Source organism: Leptonychotes weddellii, chromosome 6 (assembly GCF_054177405.1).
Source record: "Leptonychotes weddellii isolate Sample4059 chromosome 6, ASM5417740v2, whole genome shotgun sequence".
Lineage (NCBI taxonomy): Eukaryota > Metazoa > Chordata > Mammalia > Carnivora > Phocidae > Leptonychotes > Leptonychotes weddellii.
The window spans coordinates 39,666,850-39,694,759 of NC_138374.1; the positions used below are offsets into that span (position 1 = coordinate 39,666,850).

Genomic DNA, 27,910 nt, shown 5'->3' on the forward strand with positions numbered 1-27,910 from the left:
GATTAAAATGGAAACTGATGTATTAGATCACTTACAGAGTCTGTGGAAACACTAAATTATTGTTCACCTCCTACTTAATCAGGGCTTGGAGTGTGATACATGTGTAGAAGGGAGCGTGTAAAATGACAGCTTGAAAATCAACCAAATGAAGAGCATTTTGGATCTTTGTGGAGAAAAATATATCCGAGAAAAAGTACACTATGGAAGGCAGTGCTGAGGACAAGAAAACTTTTATAATTATGAACTTTATTTTTATTTACTATGCCAACATTTTCAGGAGACTTTACATCCAGTTTTTATAACTCATTTTACAAGCAAATTCTAATATACAGTATTTACTCTGGTTTTTAAAATCAGTGGGGAAAACAATACTGCAGGTATTAAAGACTGTGGTGTTTTTGTTTTTAGTTAGTAATGACTTAGAGACTTTAAATTCGTAGGGTCGGTATTATTTTGTTATGGTGACGCTCTAATGAGGAGAAAGTGGGTAGCTTTTCCCCAACACAGTTAAAATATATGTATCTTTAATTAATAGCATAGTTGTAGATTGGCACCCACCATCGTAATCATTTATCCAAGTGTATTCTTTCAAATTGCTGCAGCAGAAAAATTGAAGGGAGGTGTGGAAAGAAAATTAGAAAATATAATTCAAGCATCAGAACTAAGAAAAATAGCAAGGCCATCATCCTCAAGGAAAAACATCAGGTATTTGTATTACAGCTATAATTAATTTTCAAATGTGCGCATAGGCATGCAAACATAACCACCTGAACTAATGTATAAACACGAAAACTACTGCGTAAGAGAGGAGTAAACGGAAACTATGCTGCAGTCTTACTGAACTTCATTGCAAGCCTAGTTGGTGACTCCAAATTACATCGTCAGTGCCCAGAGACCAGGAAACCATCATGACAACTCTGCTCAGAAATGAAAAGTGCACTTCTGTGTCTGTAACAACCATCTGTAGGAAGACCAGAAGTGACAGCTATGGGGGTGGGGTGGGGGGCGGATGATCATGTTCTCTTTGACACACTGAGTAAAATACTTAAGGGTACCATGAAACATTCAAAGAACTTAGTGCTTTAATGAGTAAAGTGACATGCTGAGGATATAATTCTGTGAAAGGCTGTACTTCAAACAGCAACAATTATAGAGAAATTCATTTCAACAACAAAGCCACGCCCAAGAGGCATTTCGATATTTCAGGCACAACTCCAAGCAATTAAGCTTATTTAAAGTGCAAATCTGATACTTTCTCTCATTATTCAGATTTTTACTTGTTAAAATACTTACTAAGTTCCCTAACATCTATATAAATACAATGAACAGTAGTCTATATGCCTGAAAATATTGCACAAATTAAAATGAGACTCCAAAAGAAAAATGCTAGAGGGTCTCAGTTATTAGAAACATTCTAAATGATATAACTATATAATCCTTTGTTTAATGCCTTAAAATCATCTGCACCTGTATTGATTAACTCCTTAGGCCAAGCCTTCTCTAAAGAATTTGATATACATCCATTCCATCAACAGCCGAATGTCTAATTCTACATGCTCTATTACTTTTCTCATTCACAAATGTGAAACTTAACCAACCCCCACAAAACTTTTTCTTCAGGATTTACAATTCATATACTGCAGCCATCTTCACCGAAATCACAAGAACTCAGAAAAAAAGTGATCTGAGTTCCCGTAGAGGAGGATTTGGCACAGAGTTGACTTATAGAAGCACTAAACAGAGATCAAGCCAAATCTGAGAGTGATCCCTGATTATTCAGGTGAGTTACATCCTCACCTCATTTCTGACTTAATTACTATGGAGCAGTTTTTAAAGAAATATTCATGCAGTTTTTAAAAGCAAACTGCAGGCAAAACTTGTTTTGTACAAGCATCCTAGATTTTTTTCTCTTAAATATATTATTCTTCATAATTATATTGCTGAGCCAAGACTGAAGCTCAACAAAAGCACAGAGAAGTTAATAAACTCATGGGTTAATATTTCTGTAAATTCATCAGGGAGAAAAAATAGAGCAGGAAAAAGACTGGAATAAACAAATTGCAGGAGTCAACATTTTTATATAACAAAGATATTTCCCTCAGACTAGGGGGTCAAAAATAAATAAAAAGCTTTGAATTTTTCCATTAAAGGACTACTTGTAAATAATGTTTCACAAGAGTCTACACCAACTTCTAAATAAACCAAAACCAATTCGTCAATGTTTACTTTAGGAAAATATAGTGTGATAACATTCCATTTGCAATATATGAGATTAGTTTTCTTTCTTCTTCAAGATGACACACCACATGTACCCACTTACAGCTGCCAGCCATCACTTCTTGTTTCTATGAACAAAGAATAGCTTTGCTGATATATCTGAGTACTTTACACTAACAATATCTGGACTATGTGAAAATCTTTCTGAACTTTAGTGCTTCTCTGTTGAATGAGACTATGGTACTAGATTTGTGTTGCTCACCTGTTACCAAATCCAAGAATGGTTTTTGTATCCAGTGAATGGCAAATTCACTCGAATGGTCTTCTGGTAGGTAAGGGAAGAGTACATCAAAATGACAGTAAACAGCTCTTCCGAAATTTCCACTAAAGCACTTGCTGTTGTTTTTCTTAAAAGGGGCAATTTCACCAGTGTACATTTTTAAAATGAAATCCCTGGAACTTTGAGTGACTAACTTTTTGGTCATAATCCCTTATCAGCTGATCACAACAAAAATTGACTTTGTAAAAGGCTATCTGAAAAACATTAATTCTAATTAAAGCAGCAACAGGTGAACAGCCTAAAGATGACATGATTTGGGAGAAGAGAGGGCAAATTTACTGAACCATCTGATGAGTGGCCTGCAGCATGATTGGGTTGGTGTATATGGTTCCTTGGCGGTTCCCCAGCTACCTTCCTAGAACATTAGGATAGCTTTTAATACCTTTTAGTAAAACATAATGTCCCTCTCCAATTCTATTTTTCATCCCAAATCTACTTCTCAAGAAACTGCCAAACACACTAACATAAAAGGGAAACCTGGAAAACTCAGAAAAACAAAACTACTAAGAATTCCAGCTTTCTCAAGATAGTCTTACTTAAGTTTATAATTATTCTCAAAATATTTTAACTGTTTTGCTATAGAAAATAGTTTCAGTCCCTATTCTGTGGGGTATTTATAGCTCATCAAAAGTTTGTGCAAACATTTCAAGTCCATTATTCCAGTCTTCAGATATTAGCAGAAAGTCAATAAATATAAATATTATAATAAAGACTTAATTTAAAATATAAGCTGTGGAACCTTAAACAGCTATCATGGATCCATAAGCCTACAGGGCTCAAAACAATTACCAGCAAAACTCTAGCACCAACAACACATGTTACAAAATGAATACATCTTTAGGTACAGGCTTCAAGATGTAACCCAAGCTTTCCAAAATTTATGGAGTAGCAAAAACAAATACAAATGGGGTGGGAGGGTGTGTGCGTGTGTGTGCGTGCACGCGCGTGTGCGTGTGTACTCACACACATGCAAAACAAGATGCTAAAGCAACATATAATTGGTTTTTATATCACATGAAACATTTTTATGTTTCTTTATGTGGTAAATAAATAAATACTGAGACTAACTGGCTGATCCTAGCAAGGAAAAATAAAACTTACATAGACTTCCCATTAAAAGCCTGATCTCTTTTATTCATCACAAAGCTTTTGCATAGACCTTTTGAATACACAAAGCACTGGCCAGAATTTTACTTACAGTCTACCATCTTCAATTATCACCATATCTTCAGTTAAAACAGTAACCATATTCACAGGAGGGACAAGTGAAAAAGGGTGAGGCTCTAAGAACCACATTTAATACAGACCTTAAAAGGACTAAATGAACAAAGCACTTTTCTTGCCTGCTAAGTGGAATTTTATGAACTTTCTGATGTGCAGAGGGATGGATAACATGATTAGAGCCTTCTGTAGGTCTCTGAAATGGGTAAGCAAACTTTTGTGTTTACCTGAGACAAATATGCTCAAATGCTGTGTACTTCAACCAGGATATAAAATGGAAGAGCCAAACTATTAGAAGCTTCCACATTTTAATTTTAAGATTTGCAAGCTTTCAATGAAACCTCCATCATGGTAGCAAACTGCACATAAAGCTATTACAGAACAGATTGTTTTTTTAAAAAACAAATTGGCAGGTGATGGCTGTGCACTTAATGTATCTTTGGTTTAGGAAGACGGGAGTATCGATTAGAAGCCAAACAATCCCCAGAATTCAAATTACCGTTCAGATTCTGCATGATTTCTTTTCTTCTTGTTAGAGGCCTTGGGATGCTTGTCTTGGCCTGGAAGTTTTGAGGCTCTAGTTGGGAGCTGCTTATTTGTTTTTGTCTGAAAGAGCCAGAAGGGGGACGGAGCTTAGATGCTTTTGGATTTGGATTGCTTGCAAGATTTGTTTGACTAGATGTTGGCTGAAGTTTTGATGAATTCCATGGTGTGATTATTGGTGACTTTTTGTAAGTGGGAGTCCTACTTGGAGATGATTCAGAAACTGGAGGAGGTACCAAAGAATTTGAGATGGATGGCTTAAAAAGCGGTAAGGACTTGGGCTGGGATGTGTAGCCCTCCAGTGAAGACTGATTTCTTCCAACTCTCTTAGTATGGTCTACTGTACTTGACTGGGGAAGCGTCTGAAGGGAAGTAGGTACAAATTGCATGTCACTAATTTGATTATTTGCCGAATGATAAGGCTCTTGAGCATTCGTGGTCATGTTCAAGTTTGCTTCAGAAGATGTATTCTTAGCCACATCCTCAGCGAATTGTGGGCTTGAAGAAAAAGGCCGGTCTTCCAGACCATAGCTGCTTTCTTGTTGTAAGCCATGTGTAAAGCTTTCATCCAGATGTGCAACACCCTGCTGTATGTCCTGGATTGTGCATTCACTGTGGGCCTCGATATGTTGCGGCTTTATTAGTTTTCCCTGGGCGTGGTCTGTGGGTCTGGGAAGGCTGCTGGAAGGCTGTAGTACTTGAGGCTATTAAAATTAAAAACAACATTAAGCAACAATTCCATTTTACAAATGCCACCCAGAAGTTATATAAGTTCCAATTAAGCTGTGTTGATACTTATGTTTTAATATGAAAAGTATGTGGGTTTTTTTAATAAAAAAATAAACTGCAATATTCAAGTGAATTCATGAGACACATACAAGAGTGATAATGCAAACAAAAAATGATACAGGCAGTAAACACTAAACAAGATTCGAAATCAAACAGGGGAAAAGAAAAATCTTAAAGTACTTATTTATTGTAGAAAAAAGATTTCCTGCCTTGATTCATTTTTTAAAACTTTATATGTAAGATAGCTTGATAGAATGATTTCTATAGCACTTTGATTTAATCTTCAAAAAGCACAGATAAAAACTGTGATCATTCAGAATATTACCCATTTTAAATACTTTTTTTTTTAAAAGGAAAGATGTATAACATTTTATCACACTTGGCTAGAGAAAGTATTAATTTAAAAGTATCAAAGGTGCTGTACTTCTATCAAGAGTTAAAATTACCAGCAGATAAACAAGGCTTAGATTGATTATATTCTCCCTTGATGTGAAATTCTAATTACTCAAAAATAGGTCAAAACATTTAGCTAATACTAACCTACCTTTAACATTCTTGTTGAAAAGTTTCAGAATAAAATGTTTTCACAGCTTATTTGTTCTGTCTCACTGCCATATGAGGGATCAACTAAGGTTTTGGTAAATGGAAAACAGTTACCCTGCCCAAGAGTGAACATTCATTTAAGATTTAAAATAATCAGCTTTTCTGAATAACAACTGAGAGTAAAACGAATGTGAAATTACCTGTAACTTGAACTAAAGCTGAGAAGCCTATAATAACAAAATTCTTCAGGCCAATGTGCCTCACACACACTTCTCTGGAGCTCACTGTGTGATTATATTCTATATAAATCAGAGGAAACATGCAACTTCTATTACTCTTAGGTAGTCGGTAAAGAAATATGAACCTTAAAGTTATCTTTCAATGGCCCAGATAGTAGAGTATATGGGGCAGAGCCTACTGGTCATGTCCTATTACAGGGGAGATTGTTATCAATGTATAAACACAAATACACATAATTTTCTATTAAATAATGTGGGCCGAAAATATAAAAATGTTTGCCAAAGGGCTTTGAAACACAGACTTTTTTAAAGGGTCAGCTTTTACTAATAAAATAACTTTTTTTTTGCTACACTAATCCACAAATAAATCTACGCAGTATCTCTAATTTCTCCAACAAAAGGGGCAAATCTATTTATACTGCATCATTCATGTTTTGTCACTTTTTCACCTCCTTGACCAGTACTAATTATGGCTGCTATGGCCAGGAGTCAGGCCAATTATGGCAGGGTTAAGATGACTGAGAGCAAAGTTTAACGACTTGTAGAGGGATGGCTGGCCAGGACGGTATATGGTCAACTGGCTATTCAAAAAAATAGTAAAATCAAGACAAAGACTACTCAAAATTCATATAGAGTATGTTACATTAACTCTTATTTTAGAATATTTAAAACAAATAAGCCATCTCAGTTTCTGCTTCAAGCTAAATGTTCTAAACTTTAAAGTCCAGTGGGCATTTTCACAATAAATCACCACAGAGATGAATAAACTGTCCTTCAAGAAGGAAGGTACTAAAATCACTAGGTAATGACAATCAGCTGGGATTCCCTAGAAAAAAAGGACAGTGCCAAAGTGATCATACATTTTAGAAAGATTAATAAAAATATAGAGCAGGACCATATTAAGCAAACCAAAAACTACTAAAAGGAAAAAAAGCAACCAAAGGGAAAGGTACAGCACCAAATGGTTGATTGAAATGGGGATTTACTTTCCCTTTTCCTATCTTTTCAAAACCTTCAAAAATATCAAAAGATACTCTAATCTTGAATAAAAAAAATCATAAAGCAACTTAAAGACCTTTGAAAATATAACAATTTAAAATGACTTTATTGTAATATGCCTATTGCTAGTAAGAAAAAAAGGTATCAACACGTGCTATCAGTTCAAAGCATAAAAAGGTATGATTTCCTAATTAAGTAATAAACTTATCATTAAGATAACCAAACCTCCAGAAAAGGGGCACTGTGAACTGTAGATAAATTATCCATTTGCACTGATTATAGTAGCCCCCCCTTATCTGCAGGAATATGTTCCAAAACCTCCAGTGGATGCCTGAAACCACAGATAGTAATGAACCCTATATTTACTATGTTTTTCCCTATACGTACATACCTATGATAAAGTTTAATTTATAAATTGGGCACAGTAAGAGATTAACAACAATTACTAATAATAAAAGAGAACAATTATAACAATAACTATAATAAAAGTTATGTGAATGTGGTCTCTCTCAAAATACCTTATTGTACTGTGTTCACCCTTCTTCTTATGATGTGAGATGATGAAAGGCCTACATAATGAGGTGAATGATGTAGGAGTTGTGACACAGCATTAAGACTACTATTGATCTTCTGACAATATGTCAGAAGGACAATCATCTGCTTCCAGGTGGCAGTCAACAGCAGGTAACCAAAACCACAGAAAGCAAAACCGTGGATAAGGCTGGGGGGACTACTGTCCTTTTATTACCCAACTGACTCCTGCTTATCAGAGAACTAAATGGAAGTACAGCAGGAAGATGTGCTGCATGTATTAAATGCAATAAAGCTCCATATCAAGTATTAAAGAATTAGGAAATAATCAGGTTTTAATTTTTTTATTTTTTAAAGATTTTATTTATTTATTTGAGAAAGGGAGAGAGCACACGCAGGGGGAGTGGTAGGCAGAGGCAGAGGGGGAAGCAGACTCCCCGCTGAGCAGAGAGCCTGACGGGGCTTGATCCCAGGACCTTGGGATCATGACCTGAGCCGAAGGCAGACACTCAACTGCCTGAGCCACCCAGGCGCCCCATAATCAGGTTTTTAAAAATAATAAAATTTTGAGTCTTCTCAGAGGAGTTAGGTTGAACAATTATATAAAAGATGCCTATCACTTAACTACAGTGAATAAATTAGTGGTTTCTAAGTGCTTTATAAATAATGCAGATTTTGCATTTTTATTAAAAGTTAATTTTAGTGGTGTGAGCTAATTTCCCTATCCCCAAATAAATGTCCTGTTTTATTATTTATTTGGAAACTAGTTTTGAAATCAATTCTATTACCATAAGAAAAAAGTCTCTCAAAGAAGATGAAGAAATGACTACAGTAGTGAGGACCAAGAAAATGACTTCTCCTAAAGGTGGATGACTGTGTAGAATTGGATGCCCATGAAGGACTGAATTGTCATTAGTTACCTGCTGGCGAGTTAAACAACAAGCTGCCTCTTAACCTCTAGTAAACAAAGCAAAGATGGGTTTGGATAGCTTGTTGCTTGCAGCACTATTTCCTCCAAATTCTAAGCACTCAACTGTATTAACAAAAGGCAAGATATGAACAATTCTTCCTGCCCACATTTATTACTGCTTCTATGCCCTCAGACACCTTTAGAATGAATTCCAAAGAAATAAATAAAAAAGACTCCATATTCTCACCATAATAAGACTAATAGGAAGGAACATCAAAGATCATTTTTTTTAAAGGTCTACAATATATCATGCATTGTACTAGGTATAGAAAAACAGGGAGCTGAATTACAATGCTGTTCCTATGGAACCTAGAGATCTAGCGAGGGAGATAGGTAAACAAATGACGAGACCATGTCTCAAGCATAACAACATAGGAGAACAAAAAGAAAAAATATGCCTGATTATAGAGGTCATAGAAAGCATCCAAGAATCACAAACATCTGAACTGAGTTTTAAGATGAGTTAAGAGTTTGCCAAGTAGACAAGAAGGGAAGAACATTCAGGGTAGAGCACCATTACATGCTAAGCACAAAGGCAAAAAAAGAATATGGTACGTTCTAGTAACTTTAAACTGTTAGACTGAATTTGGAGATCACAGTGTTGGTGGGAAAGCATAGGCAAAGGGCCAGCTCATAAATAAACTCATATCAGGTTAAGTGGTTCGACTTTATGCAACAGATGATGGCAGATAAATTTTAAACAGAGGAATTCTAAGATCCAATGCATATTTTACAATGTTATTTTGGTGGAATTAGTGAAGAACGTACAGGAAGGGTGATTATAAGCAGAATAGCCAGGCAGTATGCTATTGCTAATAACCCAGATGATAAATTATAAGGGTCTAAAATTAATATACCGAAAGAAAAACTGGAAAGGATTGAAAGAGATTTTTTTAATGGTGGTTAGGTAAGCAGCTGTTTGGAAGGAATTCAAGATGAGTTACAGGTTTCTTGCTTTGGAGATGGATGATGAGGTACTAATCTGTATCCAAAAAAGTTGCCCACCAGCCCATTCATTTCATAGCCTCAGCAGCCCAAAAGACTCAGAGGGCAAAAGGAATCCCACCACCTACTGGGGGGTGGGGCAGACTTCTGGAAATATCCTGTAGTCACAAGTAAGTAGAGCTTTAGTACTCCATCCTTGCAACTCACAGAATGGTTAGTTACTGAAGTTTCAAAATGTGGACACATCCCCAGATTTGAAGAACTAAGTTCTTCTAACTAGACTCAGTGATTTCATGTCTTACTTTATTTAGTTAGATACAAATACCTCAGCGCACCATTCTGAGAATTCTCAGAAACAATGGTTACACGTATCAAGGTCAAGGGAGCCAGGGGCACACTGGGTAACTGTGCAGGGGCTTGGTAGGATCTTCAAAGATAATCTTAAATGTCTATTTTGGGCTGCTTACAAAGATAACCAGAGACATGGGCTCCTTACAGGAGTGTACCATGCTTTATTTGTTGTTGTAGTTGGTATGCCTAGTATTTGGCACATAGTAGGGATTAAATATATATTTTCTAGATAAATTAATAAATAAATGAAATTAGTAAGTGGTATATTACAAAATTGCTTCTTTGGTAATAAATAATCAAAATGATACTTCCCTATTAGGTCAGTGATACAGCACTAATAACCAAATAAAAACAAGTTTAAAAAATAACACTGATGAAAAAGAAATCTTATAACAGAAAAAAAGTCTTCTCTAAATAAGTTTGGGGTTAGCATAATGATTAATGTTTAGAAGGGCAGCAGGAAGAATTGTAAGTTAACTAGAACATAGCACCTTCCATGACCTACTAGCTAAGCTACAAATATTTTTTACCTGAAGATCGATATTTCTGGATGAAATAAGTTGGAACACTGTCTTAACAAACATTCAACTATTTTCCATTTCTAATCCTAATAATTAAATATGATTATACATGTAAAACACGTAGCATAGGACCTCCTAGTCATCCAAAGTGCTCAATAAATGTCACCTATGATTATTAAAAGGTGTGAGAATGATGAATTCAACCCATGGTCCTTTTGTAACTGGGTTTTGAAAAAAAGGGGCAAGTTTTATAGCAGTATAATAAACTAGCTGCTATAGAATAAGAGCTTTCTAGGCTTCAAATAAGTATTTCAGTAATGTCAGTTATATCTTAAAGATTATTTATTTATTTATTTATTTATTTATTAGAGAGTGAGCAGGAGAGAAACAGCATGAGAGGGGAGAGGGTCAGAGGGAGAAGCAGGCTCCCCGCTGAGCCGGGAGCCTGATGCGGAACTCGATCCCAGGACCCCGGATCATGACCTGAGTTGAAGGCAGTTGCTTAACCAACTGAGCCACCCAGGCGCCCCTTTGTCAGTTATATCTTAAGTGTTTTAAATCCATAGCAGGCATGTTTGATATGATACAGAAGTCAAGGTTCCTTAAGTACCTTCCTGAAGATAAAACAGAGAGCTAGGACATGCAAGGCACTTTAAATCTTTTTTTTTTTTTTAAGATTTTATTTATTTATTTGAGAGAAAGAGAGAATGAGAGACAGAGAGCATGAGAGAAGGAGGGTCAGAGGGAGAAGCAGACCCCCTGCCGAGCAGGGAGCCCGATGCGGGACTCCATCCCGGGACTCCAGGATCATGACCTGAGCCGAAGGCAGTCGCTTAACCAACTGAGCCACCCAGGCGCCTCAAGGCACTTTAAAGTATAGAAGGAATTTATATACGGCTATATGGAGGAGCTAGTACAATACATACAATATTGAATCACTTAGCTTTTGGAATCAGACTGATCTGGGTTTAGTTTTGACTCCATCACTTATTATTGGTGAGATATTGGGTAAATTATCTTACTACTCTGAGATGGAAGGGTCTGGGATCAAGCCTCACATCCACAGGGAGCCTGCTGGTGCTCCCTCTCGCTATCTCTCTCTCTCAAATAAATAAATAATATAAAATCTTAAAAAAAAAAAGGACTTTCATAATTTATAAAATGACGATAATAACAGTATTTATACCTCACTGAATTGTTGTAAATAATAAATGATAACATGCACACCAAAGTGCTTAATATAGTGCCTGACACATTATAAATACTTGAGAAATGCTATATTCTGGGCTCTGAGAGAACAGCATTTCCCTTCTCCCAAGGTTAAATAGCCAAACACTAAATTTGCATGCATGATCTCTAATTATCACAAGAGCCTCAGTGGAAAGTACTGTCTTATTTTGGTAGATGAGTAAACAGAGGTTAAAAGAAAGTAACATATTGAAATTCACATACTTTAGCAAATGGTAAAGGCAGAATTTGAACTGACAGAGAATTTAAAATGCAGCACTAAAACTTTATCATTCTGTGTTATTTGGGTAATTCCAATGAGTTCACAGACTTTCAGAATATGCAGTATAGCAGGATGATTATTTTAAAAAGTTAATAGGCAAATTCAATACCAACATTCAGGTACTAACTTTCCTGGATAATATCCTATGTCTTTCTCAGTTGATCTATCCTACACAAGCTAAGTCTCAGACACCAAACTCAAGCCACACTATGCAGCAGTATTTTGGGAGAAAAAAAATGGTTCTAAGTGACCTACTGGAGGAAATACACTGAACACAAGGAAAGGCAAAATAGCACTCATCACTGAGAAAAACTTCACCTTCACTGTTTCCTACAATTTCAGAGATTTCTAGAATTAGCATAAGAAAAAACTCATAGCAGTTTCTGTAAACATTTTGTTCTAGAGTTACCAACGATAAGATGCCAGCTAGAAACATCAAATCGTGACTGAGAAAAATATGTCCAGGTGTGTAAGGTAGAAAGCAGGAAATGTTCTAAAGCATAATAATGCTATTGCATAGCAGGCACAGAAATTACTTAAAATTATTTTCTTGGTACATATAAATTTATTATTATTAAATACATTTTAAAGGCTAAAAGGAAGATGGAAATGGAGCCATCTGTAACATGCCTGTATTTTCATGCAGGCCCTGACATGCATCATGCAAACTGGAAAAAAAACAAAAACAGAAAGTGACTATGAGGAAGGTGGTAGGAAAAAATCTGAAATTGTACTGTACCACGCTTTGTCAGAGAAGTAATGGACTAACTTCTCAACTCCTTGCCAATGGCATAATGGGAGAGCAGAGACAAGAAAAAGACAGGACAATGGTGTCAGAGACCACACACAACACCAAGGAATTGCCAGGACTGGGTATAGCAGCCAACAGTATTTGCTTAGCTTTTGTTGTGTTTTTCTAGGCAGTATTATTTTATTTAGTATATTTATGTAAAATGAAAACATTTTTAATAAATTTATACTTTCTTGCTAAAGAGGTTTGCAAGTTAATATAAATATTCATAACCACAGAATAGTATATGTAAAACTTCTCACACTTAAAAGGAATCATTTGAAGAATATTACCAAATAAAGTATTGAAAGGGTTTTTATATAGTAGTCATACTCCAAAGATCTAAAAAGGTTTAGCCACAAGTAATCCCTTATAAAGCAAGTAGAAATTATTTCTCTAATAATTTCAGAAAGCCTTGCACATTATAAACTAAATACAATTCAATATTAGTTCACTTTTATTACTACTGCTGCATTAAAGACCAATTAAAGTATTATCTGATCTTCATGTATGTGTCTGTCTTAAATATGATGTTCTAAATTATAAGCGAGGCTCCACACATCACTATAAAGATAGAAGATATGACTAGATCCCTAGTATAACTAGATTCAAAGAATTTTGCTCTGTAATTCACATGAAACCAATCACAACTTCCAAAGTTTTCTGGGAACCAGGAATGCTCTTATTCCTCTAGATCTCAGAATGATGCCTCTAGATCTCAGAGAATTTAGAGAAGATAACTGATTGATAAACATAAATTATATATAAACAAATTCTGAGATAAGGAGTTCAATGGCTTTCTAAGTTGATCAGTTAACTTCTTTAAAAACTATCAAACTGATTAATACTGACTTAAATAATAAGCGTTTACGACCCAAACACAATCGGTGTGAATACTTAATTTTCATAGGTCTTTATCTCTAAGACACAGAACCCATTAGCATTTAACCTCTGGGATTCAGAGTAGTTCAGAAAACAAAACTAAACATCATAATAGTACCATTCCATTGCTGTGACCAATATGCATGGTATATTTATCCAGAGTACGATACTGCAGGCATTATGGTACAACAAACACAGCTAACAAAACAGTTCCATAATATACAGAGCAGGTTGTTATAAAAGTCTTATGCAGAAAACAGCCATTGCTGTGTTTCTCATAATTACAAAGTGCCCAGAGAAACTAGTTTATGGGACAGCCTCCTGGACCATGAGTTTAATGCACATTTCTAGTCAATTAACCAATGACTAAAGTAAACAGCCTTGAAATTAGCTACAAAAATGGACAGAGTGTCATATTCTGTATTATTTGTTCAGTTTTTACTGAGTTACCCTAGTTTCCATTTCACTGAAAATATTTTATTTTTATGAAAAGTCACTCCCAGAGCTAATTTCTCATTAAAGCACTGAAGCTAATGCTACCCTTATATATAAAATTGAATACAGTCACATGGTGGAGCCAATCAGATTGAGCCACATTAACGTATACCTTATGAACATGTTTGGCATTTCAACAATACACATCAAGTGTTTTTAGAAAGTGCACACACCCTTTGATTAAGCAACATCCTTCTAGTAATCTACCTAACAGAGATGGTGATACTGATCTATACATAAGGATAAACGTCATTGCAAGCGTATCTCTATTTAATAGGGAAAAATGTAAACAACATCAATGCCCAACAATAGGAAAAGATTAATTATAGTACAGCCACATAATAATGTATTATCATGTACCCATTAAAATGATGCTTTCAAGAAATATGTACTATATCAAAAATGTTCATATAATGATACTATGTGAAAAAAAGCAAAACAAAAAATTAAGAAAATATGAGAGTATTATATATTCTAAGAGAAAGTATTATTTCATTCAACTTTTATCTGAATATTAAATACACTCACATGTGTGCTGGGCTGTTAAGTACATAGTTTCGTTTAGTAAATACATACTGGGTTGTGATATAAAATGAATTTTAAGTGTCACTTGTCAAAAATGTTTGTAAAATATCCTCTGAGGGTTATAAGAGAAGGAGGAGGATATAAGACAATGTAATCATCATTCTTAATGTAATTCTGGGTGGAATAGTTATTACAATATAAATTTAGAAATCAGGCAATACTAATGCTATATCAAGAAACTGCTGAGCTATTAAGACATAGGTAGATGCACTTATGTTATTTTTGTTGTTTAAAAACATTTTTTGTCTCACCGAAGTTAGTGCACATTAAAGGTAAAGGTTGATAAGATTTCTAAATTCTTCCAATCAAGGTGTTAAAGAGCAAATTTAATAGTCTTTTTAGGCATGACAAGAAATTACTTCAAAATAAAACTATTACTTCAAAACATACTTTTTGAAAAGTCAAGTATTCCTAAAAGTATATGCTCTGGCAAGAAGTGCTACTTCAGATTACCATTAGGGCTTTTTACTTGCCAAAAGCAATTATTTTTATTAAATTTTCCTACTACAAGGTAGGTTATTTATCATTCCTAATTTTATACAGTTGGATATCAAAAAGACTAAACTAATGTTAGTTAAGTCAATTTGGACAAAAGCTGAAGTCAGGACAAGAAGAAGACCTCTTCTACGTCCAAAGGTAGATATTTTCTACTAACCTAGAGAAAAATTTAATTTGAAATTGGAAGACAAGCATTATCAAGTTGAGACTAGTAACATATTCAAGAAAAGAAATGGAAGTCAGAGAAAAATATATAAAGACCAGGATTTTTTTTTTCTCCATTTTTCTAGAGTTATTCTTAAATTCAGCAAGAACATCCTTGGCCAATGCAGCTTTCCTGAGTGACCAGAGCTAAACATTCCCTGTAAATGTTAATTATTTCATTCTCTACATAACCAGAACAGGCTCTCATTATGCTGGAAAGTCTACTATTCCTATAAATTAAAAACAAAAACAAAACCAGACTACCCTTACTAAAGCCTGCTTGACTTTTCCATTTAGAAGAAAAGTCAGTTCACTTATGTTGATGTTCAAGAGGGCCTCAAAAAGAACTTATTAATGAAACAGATTATAATAAAGGAGAACCCTCTCAACTATCTACTATCACTTACAGAATTAACCTCTCCAAAACTCAGCCCTAGGAATCACATACTAACTAAACATGGAGACAAATATTATTTCACTAAATATGTTTAGTGTAGGTAGGGGGAGATCTATTCCAAAACCCTATGAAAACCATTGGAGACTCCATACCTTTCTTCTCTATATATTTTTAAAAGATTGTATTTATTTATTTGAGAGAGAGAGAAAGCACACGCACGCACGCACACAAGCAGGGGGAGGGCCAGAGGGAGAGGAAGAAGCAGACTCAACACTGAGCAGGGAGCCGGATGTAGGACTCGATCCCAGGACCCTGGGATCATGACCCAAGCCGAAGGCAGACACTAAACCGACTGAGCCACCCAGGCGCCCCTTTTCTATATTTTAGAAAAATTCAAAATATTCTTTAAAAAAATTAAAATTCTGTATTTTAGATAATTTATATATAATACATATAATTCTATATTTTATATTCTATAAAAATTCTATATTTTGGAGAAATTTAAAATATTCTTTAAAAATTAAAATAATAATAATTTTATTAGTAAACTGCTTTAGCTGTTCTCAGGGTAAATCCAAAATAGTGTAGTTTAGAATATATTTTTCCTCTAAAGGAACTTTCCCCACTCAGTAAGAGGTATCAAAAAGCCATGAACAAGTCATCTAATTATCACTTTCCACAACCAGGGTCCTACAAGTCTCAACAATCAAATTCCAGGGCCAGTTCTCTTAGCTATGTAAGCTGTGAGAACTTACTCAAGAAAAGACTCCAATATGTATTACTTTCTGATAGGTGGCTAACACATCCAAACTCTACAGAACCAAAACTTTCTCCTTACTAATGTGAAGATGAGGATAAGGAAGGTTTGATCTACAAAAGCCAGAAAGACATATCTTGATAGTGTTGCAGGACAGTGCTTCTTCATAGTTGGGAAATGAAAAAGGCAGCTCTAACCCAAGAGGAAAGAAGGAAGAAACATTTAAAAATGGAGGGCCAATGACTCTAGGGAGAGACAAGAAAATTCTAAAGCTATACAAATAAGAAACCAGTGAAATGAGTGTTTCTGAGAAACATGTTTTAAAAATAAACATAAATCTTTGTTTGCAATACGGAATAATTAACCTTAAACTTCAATTCCACATTATAGCTAGCTGAAGGGAAGGAGAATGAGGGAGAAGAATGGTAGGGAAAGAGGACAGGAACTAAAAGGGAGTTACAGTAAATTCAAGGCAGGGATGTTAATCTGAGGGAAATCTGTCAAACCATGCAATTTACTAGCTATAAGCCTAAAAATATATTATCATGTTATAGCTGCCCTTTGAAAGTCTGATTAGTTCACTAGCATCTTAAGGTAATTTTTTATGTGCTAGGAATACTTAATACAGGAGAAAGGAATGGGAAGTAATTGAAGACAAGAGAATTTGTAAAAAGGAGGCATACAGAGGTGGTAGGGGATGGGAAAGGAAGAAGAGGAGGAGGAAGAATCCCTCTTCTCATTGCTTCCACTAAACAAATTAACTTGCTACTAAATAATCTGACATAAAAGCCTATACAAACTTTCTATTAATCTATTTTCTTTGAAACAAAAAACACAAAAGGGAAGCAGAGGCATAAAAGCCAAAAATAAACCTCAAACCTTGTCTCAAATTCATACTGATACCTCATAATTTTGCCTAATTCAAAAAATGAATTTTTATTTGAATAAATCACATTTCTTAATTTTAACTGCTTAAAACTTTGGGACCTTTGATACTTCACATGGATAAAGATAATTTATAAAAAAATTGATCTGAATCAAAAATCAGGGTAAATCCATGCAGGAGGCATAAAAGTGACTGATTGACAATATTAATATCTCTTTTTCATTAATATTAGCTTTTTTGGGTGACTTTTCAAAAAAGATAAAATATAACCAACTTACCAGGTGTATTTAAGCACATAATATAAAATAATAAACACTGTTTTGGAAAGCAGATTCAATGTAAACAAAAAATTTTTTAAGTCAAACAATTACTAAATCATTAGAAATGTTAGTAAACCATGCATATTCAAAAGCCATTTTTTCCTGTACTGTAAAGCAGCTGATGAATTACAAAAACTTATTAGTTGTTAAAAAAAACCCCTTGAAATGATTAAATTAAAAAGATAAAAAGACTGCTTTTAGATGACAGTGAAATGCAATCGAAGCTTCTTGATTAGGAAATATTTAAAGAAATGTGCAATGGTCTAGTAAGCCTGCTCCCTCAAACAGTATGCATCTGTCCATATCGCTGCAAATGGTGTGTACATTTTTGACGTAACTAGATAAAAAAATTTTGTTATTCATAGATCTCAAGGTCACGAAAAGAGAAAATACATTAAAGGCAGATGCATGTCAGTAGATCTAGGGTCACTGGCAATAGGTTTAAACAGCATTAAAATGAGATTAATTTCAGACAGTTCTCCTAAGGCTCTAAGTAGAAGTCTATTCACATGCAGTCAAAGGAAGGGTTAATTAAGAGAAGAGAGCCCAGGGAGTGCTGGTTTAGCACATGCCTGCAGGTCACTCTGGACAGGAGGTGGGATGCTGGAGGAGGGACAGGTCATGCAGAAGGGAAATACCATGAACGGGAAGCCAGAGCAGGATAGGAGTGAGAGACACAGACTCACTCTGTCTGCGGTGCGGCGGAACAGTCCGTGGGATCCCCTGGAAGGAGCCCTGCCAAGGAGAGAAGGAGGGAGAATACCCACCCTGTGCAGAGAGAGATGGGGTAGGGAGGTATAATAAAAAAGGGAACCGAAAAATAGAGAAACCAAAGTCATACTTTAAAAAAAAAATAACAATAGTGTTAATAAGAAGACAGATTTCATTTTTTTAATATAGGTAGTTCAAATGATTAAAAATACATCATAATCCAAACCTAGGTATTACCAAATATCTTAAGAAAAAAATTATTTTCCCCTAATACAGTTAATACATAAGAAATAAAATATATATTCTTTCTCATATACATTACATTTATCATCATATAGCTCTTTTTTAAATAGCAGATTCCAGTCTTTTAAAATGTGAAAGCATTTAAAAAGGGAGATATACTTTTAAGTGTTAAACACAGAAATTGCATCAATTATAAATCAGGCAACAAAAAAACTATCATATAAAAAATTTTTATTTCTTTTTAAATCATAGGTTTTCAGAGGATTAGCAGGTAAAATAAAGAACATTGGCTGAAGATAGCAGAACCAACACAGCATTAAAAAGACTTAGGATGTTTTGAGAGTGAGTACTGTCAAGAATGTGACATACAGGCCACAGGTTAAACATGCACGCTTTTTAATATGAGTAACTTATGGTTTCTTAGATTTACTTAATAACAGGTTATCAGAATTGGAATACATCTGCAATGGCATTTACTTCAATTTCCTCACTTTCCAGATAAAACTGGGTTATCGAGAAAAAGATTCGTGCAATGTCTCACAAATAGAACCAGACTGGGTCTCAGGTCTGTTCCTAGCACCCTCATCGACTGAAATATAGCCACAAATAAAACTACTAAACACTAACAAAATCATCAAGGAAAATGAGCTGTAAATAAAATAATCATCATACCCAGTTCAATTTGCAAAAGTATGCATAATTTTCAGACAAATTAATCTGACATAGACATAAGGAGAAAATTACTAATGTAGTTTTTATTGGTGTTTACAGATTTCACAAACACACTGGTCCAAATAAATTTTTTTTCCCACTTCTGTATCAATATTTCTTGGCTCAGTTCAGTATAATCAGATACTTCATTTAAATTTAAGAGTAATTGTATCTACACTGCTCACTATAAAACAAAAACAGAATGATCCACTTTCTATGTTAATGAAGGGGAAAAACAGCTCCCAGAAACCATGTGGAATTAATGATTTTTAGAATATCCTAGTAAGTAAAGATCCTATCTTTTGAAATTATTATCTTTTCTCCACTAATTTAACCACAGGTGTTTGTGAAAGTAGCTTAGAAAATATTTAATAGGGTGATAATCCCAAGTGTTCTCCAAAGAGAGTGCCTGATACAATTCTATTTTGCTGTTTCAGATATGTTTTGGTTCAAAAGCTTTACACAAAACAAATCCTCAACCAAGAAGGGGCTTGCACTTTTCCTATGAGTTTCACCAGGGCCAAGGTTCCATCCACTGTACTGGGTAAAGACACTTTCAGATGGGGATTTTGTATATAAGCTAAACCAGCAGAGATTCCTTTTCAAAGAAATAAATTCTCTCTGGAGGTTTGTGAAAATAGTACTGACTAGGAGCCAGGAGAATTGTGTTTTTCTTTGGATCTTCCATAAGTCCTATAACCTTAAAAAAGTCACTGATCTTCTCTGAGCCTCAGTTTCCTCATTTGCGGGATTAGAATGTGCTAGAGAATGAATTATTTGTGTTCCCCCCAAATTTCATATGTTGAGACCTATTCCCCCAGTGTGATGGTATTTGGAGGTGGGGACTTTGGGAGGTGAGTAGGTCATGAGGGTGGAGCCCTCATGAATGGGATTTGTGCCCTTATAAAAGAAACCCCAGAAAGCTCTCTTGCCCCATCCACCACAAGAGGACACAAGGAGAAGACAGTTGTCTACGGCAGGCCCTTGCCAGACACTGAATCTGCCGGTGTCTTTACTCTTGGACCTCCCAACCTCCAAAACTGTGGGAAAAAGATTTCTAATGTTTGTAAGTCTGTGGTGGTCTATTATAGCTGCCCAAACAGACTAAGACAGAATGGTTCATCTCTAAGGAGATTCTCACCTTCAGTTCTTAGAATTCAGTTACTCACATATCTGTCCTTATCCCCAATCCAATCATTGCTATCCTTTAATTTATTTTTAAAGATTTTTAATTTATTTTTTGACAGAGAGAGAGACAGCAAGAGAGGGAACACAAGCAGGGGGAGTGGGAGAGGGAGAAGCAGGCTTCCCACTGAGCAGGGAGCCCGACGCGGGGCTCGATCCCAGGACCCTGGGATCATGACCTGAGCCGAAGGCAGACGCTTAACGACTGAGCCACCCAGGCACCCCTATCCTTTAATTTTATAACTATTTATATGGCATTTATAACAATGGCATTTATTAAATGGTGTCTCATGATAATTCATTAGTTCTCTGAAATAATTTAAGTGAAAGTATCTGTCACAATACCCAGAACCTGGCAGGAGTTTTAAAGGATGTTAAATGTCCTACCTTCTTTGCCTAACAGTCCCTAACACACAGCAGACTCTAAATAACTGTTTATGGATTTAAACTGAATTAAATGAAGCTATTAAAAAACAAATGAAGTTATTGTATTTAACTAGAGATAAAGCTATAACATCAGGTCTGGCTACACATTGCAAGCACCTAAGAATTTTAGAAACAAAAACAATGATACCCATCTTCCCTCACCCAAGATCAACAAACCATGATCTCTGGGATGGGCTTGAGCATGAGAGGGAAAGAGAGACAACCTTGTGAAATAAATACATAAATAACTTTGCCTGCTCCTGCCAAGGGGCACCCATTTATTACCAGTTGAACAGCTGTCATTTCAGTTTATGTCTAGAAAGGCAAAGAATATTACTCATTTTATTTACTTCACTTCAAATGTCTCCTTCCACTTCTCCATCCCCATCTACCTAATTCCTATCCAGCCTTTCAAAGCTTCTCTGGATCCTACCTGAACATATGATTATGATCATTCTTGTTTATAAATATCTACATCATTTGGCGGGCGCTTGTCTCAGGGAATTTTTCTTCTGCTTTTCATTATGTTGATTTGAATGTTTCTCTTATTCTTCTATGAAATATAACCATCCTGAGAATAACAGCTTTCTCACTTTTCTTGGTGTCAACTATAGCTTCAGTAAGTGACTTTCACAGAGCAGAAACATACTTTGATTAAAATTTAATCGAAGCGGTACTTCCAGTTCTAGCACAAGATGGAATAGATAACACTTCCCCCTTTTCCTTCTGCAAAGTAGAGGCCAAAACTCTTGACATTATATATAAAACAAACATAAAACTCTGAAAGGTGGAGCTAAGAAGATAGATCAGCTAGGGACCTTGAAATCTGAGGACATAGTAGAAAATTCCTGAGGTATCTTTTTGCCTAACATATCCTAGACTAGGTGATGGAGAAGCCAGCACACAGAAACGCCACTGGACACAGACAAAAACAAAAATAGAAATAGTGTCAAGAAAATCCTGAACCATGCCAAAGAACCAGGAAAGAGGTAGCCTAGCAGTTCACAAAACCTGTACACAAGGACATGCTAAATGCCACAAGAAAAACTGCAGCCCCAGCCCTATTCCCAACAGAAAAGACCAACAATGGAGCCTAGGCTTCCATTCTTCCCTGGCTCTAATATTGTCTTATGTCATTCTTAATATATGTATAGGAAATATTTAAGACACTTATATTATAAATGGGGGAGAGAAAGGGACTTAAAGGGTATAATACTTACAACAACCATAACAGTCCCATACAAACAGATACACTCAAAACACTTATGTATAAACCAAAATGGAATTCTAAGAGGTCTAAGTAACATACAGAAAGGCAAGAAAAAGAAACCAGAAACAAATGAGAGGAAACAAAACAAAAAATAAAATGGCAGACTTAACATATCAGTAATTACATGAAATATAAAGGTGTATAGACACCAATTAGACAGACTGGCAGAGTGGATAAAGAATCATGACCCAATCATATGCAGGACACAAGAAATTCACTTTATATATAACAATACAGTTCTAGAGTGGAGGGGGGGTAGGGGGATGGGTTAGCCTGGTGATGGGTATTAAAGAGGGCATGTTCTGCATGGGGCACTGGGTGTTATGCACAAACAATGAACACTTGTTTCATGGAACACTACATCAAGGAATCATGGAACACTACATCAAAAACTAATGATGTAATGTATGGTGATTAACATAATAAAAAAAAATAAAAGGTTGCTAAGAAGAAGAGGTGACAGAGACAGTATGTTACCTATAAAGCCTAAAATATTTACTATCTGGTCCTTTACAGAAAATGTTTGCCACCTACATCAGGATACAGTAGTAAGAGTGCATGTTTTATTGTATTAAAAACTATTTCAGAAATCCCCATATTTTAAGATGGGGATTTGATGAACAAGGTGATGAATAAGCAAGTGGCCTAAAGCTCTACAGACCTGATAAAGACAGTTCATAAAAAATCCATAAATAATACAAGTGCTTCTAATTGACACAACCAGGGTCAATTAAATTTAACGCCAAAGGATATTAAGGAGAGACATAATTGTTGAATATTAAAGATGTGAAAGAAGAAAAAAAAATAAAGTAAAACAGGAAAAAGTTACACCATGCAAAAAAATCAAAAGATAGTAAGAGTTGCTATATTAATATCAAATAAAGGAGGATTCAGAGCAAATTACCAGGTATAAAAAGTGACCTTATAAAATGATAAAAGGGTCAATCTACCAAAAAGACATAGTGATCTTAAACGTGTATGCACCAAACTATAGGACTGTGCAACACATGAAACAAAAACTGATAGAACTGAAAGGAGAACAGACAAATCCATAATTACAGTTGGAAAGTCTAACACTCCTCTCTTAATAATTGATAAAACAACTAGACAATAAAATCAGCAGTGATACAGAAGGACTCAAGGATACCATCAACAATCAGGATCTATTCAACATATACAGACTACTCCATCCAGCAAAAGCCAAATAAACATTCTTTTCAAGAGTCCACAGAACACTTACCAAAACAGACCACAGTGTAGGCCACAGCAAACTAAAAGAATAAAAATTGCACAGAATGTGTTTTCTGACCACTATGGAATCAAATTAGAAATCAGTAACCAAGGGGCGCCTGGGTGGCTCAGTCATTAAGCATCTGCCTTCAACTCAGGTCATGATCCCGGGTCATGGGATCAAGCCCTGCATTGGGTTCCCAGCTTGGCAGGAAGCCTGCTTCTCCCTCTCACACTCCACTTGCTTGTGTTCCCTCTCTCACTGTCTCTCCCTGTCAAATAAATAAAATCTTAAAAAAAAAAAAAAGAAATCAGTAACAGAAAAATGACAGAAAAATTTCCAAACCCTTGGATACTAAACAATATAATTCATGGATCAAAGAAGTTTCAAGGGAAATTAAACACACACACACATGCACACACACTGAATACAAAACAAATACATATTGAAAATTGTAGAACACAGCTACAGCAGTAACAGAAAAGAGAAAAAAACCCTCAAATCAATAAGCTGAACTGCCACCTTAAGAAACCTGGGAAAAGGGCGCCTGGGTGGCTCAGTCGTTAAGCGTCTGCCTTCAGCTCAGGTCATGATCCCAGGGTCCTGGGATCGAGTCCCACATAGGGCTCCCTGCTCGGCGGGAAGCCTGCTTCTCCCTCTCCCACTCCCCCTGCTTGTGTTCCTGCTCTCGCTATCTCTCTCTCTGTCAAATAAATAAATAAAATCTTTAAAAAAAAAAAAAGAAACCTGGGAAAAAATACCAAAATAAACCAGAAGTAAGTAGAAAAAAGAATACAATAAAGAGCAGAAACTACAGAAACTGAACACAGAAAAACAGAGGTAATCAAGGAAACAAAAAGTTGGTTCTTTGAAAAATTTGACAAAACTGACAAACCACTACAAATGATAAAGAAGATCAGAGAGATGATTCAAATTACCAAAATCGTGAATGAAACAGGGTCACAATACAGATCCCCCAACCATTAAAAGGGAATACTATAAACAACTTTACAGTCATAAATTTGGCAAATGAGAAGAAATGGACAAATTCCTCAAAACCACAAACTATGAAAACTCATCTGAGATGAAAGAGATCATCTGAATAGGTCTATAACAATTAAAACACTCCCCAAAAAAGAAATCTTCAGACCTAGATGGTCCACTGAAGAATTCTACCAATGTTTAAAGAATTAACACCAATTCTACATAATCTCTTCCAGAAAACAGATCTAGAGGAAAGAATACTTCCCCACTCATTTATGAGGCTAGAATTACCTTAATAGAAAACAAAAAAAACCAGAAAGCAACAGACTATTACTCCTCATGAATATAAACATAAACAAGCTTTATCAAAATATTATTGATTAGAATTCAGAAATACATAAAAGAATTATACACCATGATCAAGGAGGGGTTAGGTCAACAAGACTGATTCCAAAAATGATCAATGCAATCAAAAGACTAAAGTGAAAAAAAATGACATGTTCATATATTAGTATAGCGAAAGGACTGAACAAAATCCAACACACATTCATGATGAAAATTCTCTGCAAACTAGGAATAGAAAGGAAATTTCTCAACTTGATATAAAGCATCTTTCAAATATCTATAGCTAACATTTATTTAATGGTGAAAGACTGAATGCTTTCCCCCATAGATCAGGAACATGGCAAGAATGTCCACTTTCATCATTCTTATTCAACATACTATTGAAAGGTCCTAGCCAGTGGCATAATGTAAGAAAAGGAAATAAAAGACATATAGATCAAAAAATTGAGAAATCTATTCCTATTTGCAGATGACATGACAATCCACATAGAAAATCTAGATCTACAGGGAAAACCCAGAACCAGAAAGTGAGTTTAATAAATTCATAGGATACAAGATCCATATACAAAAGTCATTTGTATTTCTAGGGGCAACTGGGTGGCTCAGTCGTTAGGCGTCTGCCTTCAGCTCAGGTCATGATCCCAGGGTCCTGGGATTGAGCCCCGCATTGGGCTCCCTGCTCGGCGGGAAGCCTGCTTCTCCCTCTCCCACTCCCCCTGCTTGTGTTCCTGCTCTCGCTATCTGTCAAATAAATAAATAAAATCTTAAAAAAAAAGTCATTTGTATTTCTAAATACCAGCAATAAACACATGAAACTGAAATTTAAAAGACAATACCATTTATAATCCCACTCAATATGATGAAATACTTAATAAATCTAAGAAAGCATATGTAGATCTCGTATTCAGAAAACGAGAAAATGTTGATTAAAGAAATTTAAAAAATGATTTAAATTAATGGAGAGATATACGTTATTCATGGATTGGAATATTCAACATACTAAAGATGTTAACTCCAAAATGATATTTAGGTATGACACATTCTCTGTCAAAATCCTGGCAAGATTCTTTTTTTAGATAACACAAGCTAATTCTAAAATTATGCAGAAAAGCAAATAAATTAGAATATATAAACAATTATGAAAAAGAAAAAGTAGGAGGAATCACTCAACTTAAGACTTTTTATAGTTATAGCAATCAAGACAGTGCAGTATTGGTGGAGGGGTAGACACATAGATCAGTGGAATAGAAAACCCAGAAGTAGATCCATACAAGTATATAGTCAACTGACTTTTGACAAAAACACAAAGTAATTCAATAGAGAAAGGATAATATTTTTTTTAAATGGTGCAAAGTAACTGGGTAATTGTAGGAAAATAATGAACCTTGACCCAAACCTTATATCTTACATAAAAATTAACTCAAAATGGATCACAGATTTATTTATATTAAAAATGTTATTTATGGGGCGCCTGGGTGGCTCAATCGTTAAGCGTCTGCCTTCGGCTCAGGTCAAGCCCCAAGGTCCTGGGATCAAGCCTTGTGTGAAGCAAGCCTGCTTCTCCCTCTCTCACTCCCCCTGCTTGTGTTCCTGCTCTCGCTGTGTCTCTCTCTGTCAAATAAATAAAATCTTAAAAAAAAAAAAAAAGAATGTTATGTAAGTGATATTATATAGTGTGTGAGCTTTTGAGATTACTTTTTTCACTCAGAATAATACCTTGGAAATTCATCCAAGAAGTTGTGTCTATCAATAATTTGTTCCTTTTTATTGCCAAGTAGTATTCCGTTGATATGGGTGATCCATAGTTTAACCACTTCATCTGTTGAGAGACATTTTGATCACTTCTAGTTTTTAGCTATTACAAATAAAGCTGCTGTGAGTATTTGTGTAGAGGATCTTGTGTAGATGTACATTTTTCATTTCTCTGGGATAAATGCCCAGTAGTGTGATTTCTGGGTCATATGACAGTTCTGTTTAGTACTCAAAAAAATTCTCAAACTATTTATCACAACTGCCAGAACAGATTCTCATAAACATGTATGAGTGATAGTTTCTCTGCATCTTTATCAGCATTTAGTAGTGTTATTACTTTTTAATTTTAAGCCATTCTGGTAAGTGTGTATTGATATATCAGTGTAGTTTTAATTTCTATTTCCCTAATGGCTAATAGTGTTAACGTCTTTTTGTGTGCTTATTTGCCATCTCCCTTGAAATATATCTTCATGTCTTCCTATTTTCTAACTTGATTTTTAATTTTTTTACTGTTGAATTTAGAGTTCTTTATATACTCCTAGAGTCCTCACATAAGAGTAAAGTATGTGGTTTGCGAGTATTTTCTCCTGATAGTTTGTCTTTTCATCTTCTTCACAGAGTCATTCAAGAGTAAAAGATTTTAATTTTGAAGTCCAATCTATCAGTGTTTTTTTCTTTTATGGATTGTGCTTTTTACGTTATGTCTAAACTCTTTACCAAGGCCAAGACACTGAAAATTTTGTTTTCTTCTGAGATGTTTATAGTTTTACATTCTACGTTTAAATCTGTGATCAACAGGGTGCCTGGGTGGCCCAGTCGGTTAAGCGTTTGCCTTCGGCTCAGGTCATGATCCCAGGGTCCTGGGATCCTGCCCTTCATTGGTCTCCCTGCTCAGTGGGGAGCCTGCTTCTCCCTCTCCCTCTACTACTCCCCCTGCTTGTTCTCTCTCTCTCTCTCTCTCTCTCTCTGTGGGGAGAGATGAGGGGCTTGATCCCAGGACCTTGGGATCATGACCTGAGCCGAAGGCAGACGCTTAACGACTGAGCCACTCAGGCGCCCCACTTACATAACATTCTTGAAATGACTGAATTATAGGTGTGGAAAACCAGATTAGTGGTTGCCATTAGAAATGGTAGAGGAAGAAGGGAATGATTGTGACTATTAAAAGGCAGCACACAGGGGTGCCTGGGTGGCTTAGTTGGTGAAGTTCTGCCTTCGGCTCAGGTCAGGGTCCAAGGGTCCTGAGATCGAGTCCCACACTGGGCTCCTTGCTCAGCAGGTAGCCTGCTTCTCCCTCTTCCCCTCCTCCTGCTTGTGCTTGCTCTCTCTCTCTCTGACAAATAAATAAATAAAATCTTAAAAAAAAAAAAGGCAGCACACAAGGCAGAACTTTGTAGTGGTGCAATAATTCTGCATCTTAAATACGGTGTTGTTGCCGGAATCTACATAATAATAAAACGGCATAGAACTACATATATACTACTATCAATTTCCTGGTTTTGAAATTGTACTATACGTA

The 27,910-nt window shown here is 35.5% G+C and overlaps 1 protein-coding gene across 13 annotated transcripts in view; it reads right to left on the bottom strand.

Moving 5' to 3' along the window:
* Positions 1-229: 229 nt before the first annotated feature.
* CCSER2 (coiled-coil serine rich protein 2) overlaps positions 230-27,910 on the bottom strand; it is a 183,621-nt gene continuing 155,940 nt past the window's right edge. For 4 of the 13 annotated variants that reach the window (XM_081823970.1, XM_081823981.1, XM_081823982.1 and 1 more), the window contains one exon: positions 230-5,025. In XM_081823970.1, coding sequence (XP_081680096.1) covers positions 4,207-5,025 — 819 coding nt within the window. In that variant the 3' untranslated portion in view covers positions 230-4,206. Of the gene's footprint in view, positions 5,026-5,853; positions 5,953-12,458; positions 12,499-18,171; positions 18,302-27,910 lie in introns of all 13 variants that reach the window. The other 9 variants (XM_081823972.1, XM_081823971.1, XM_081823979.1 and 6 more) reach the window with 9 other exon arrangements.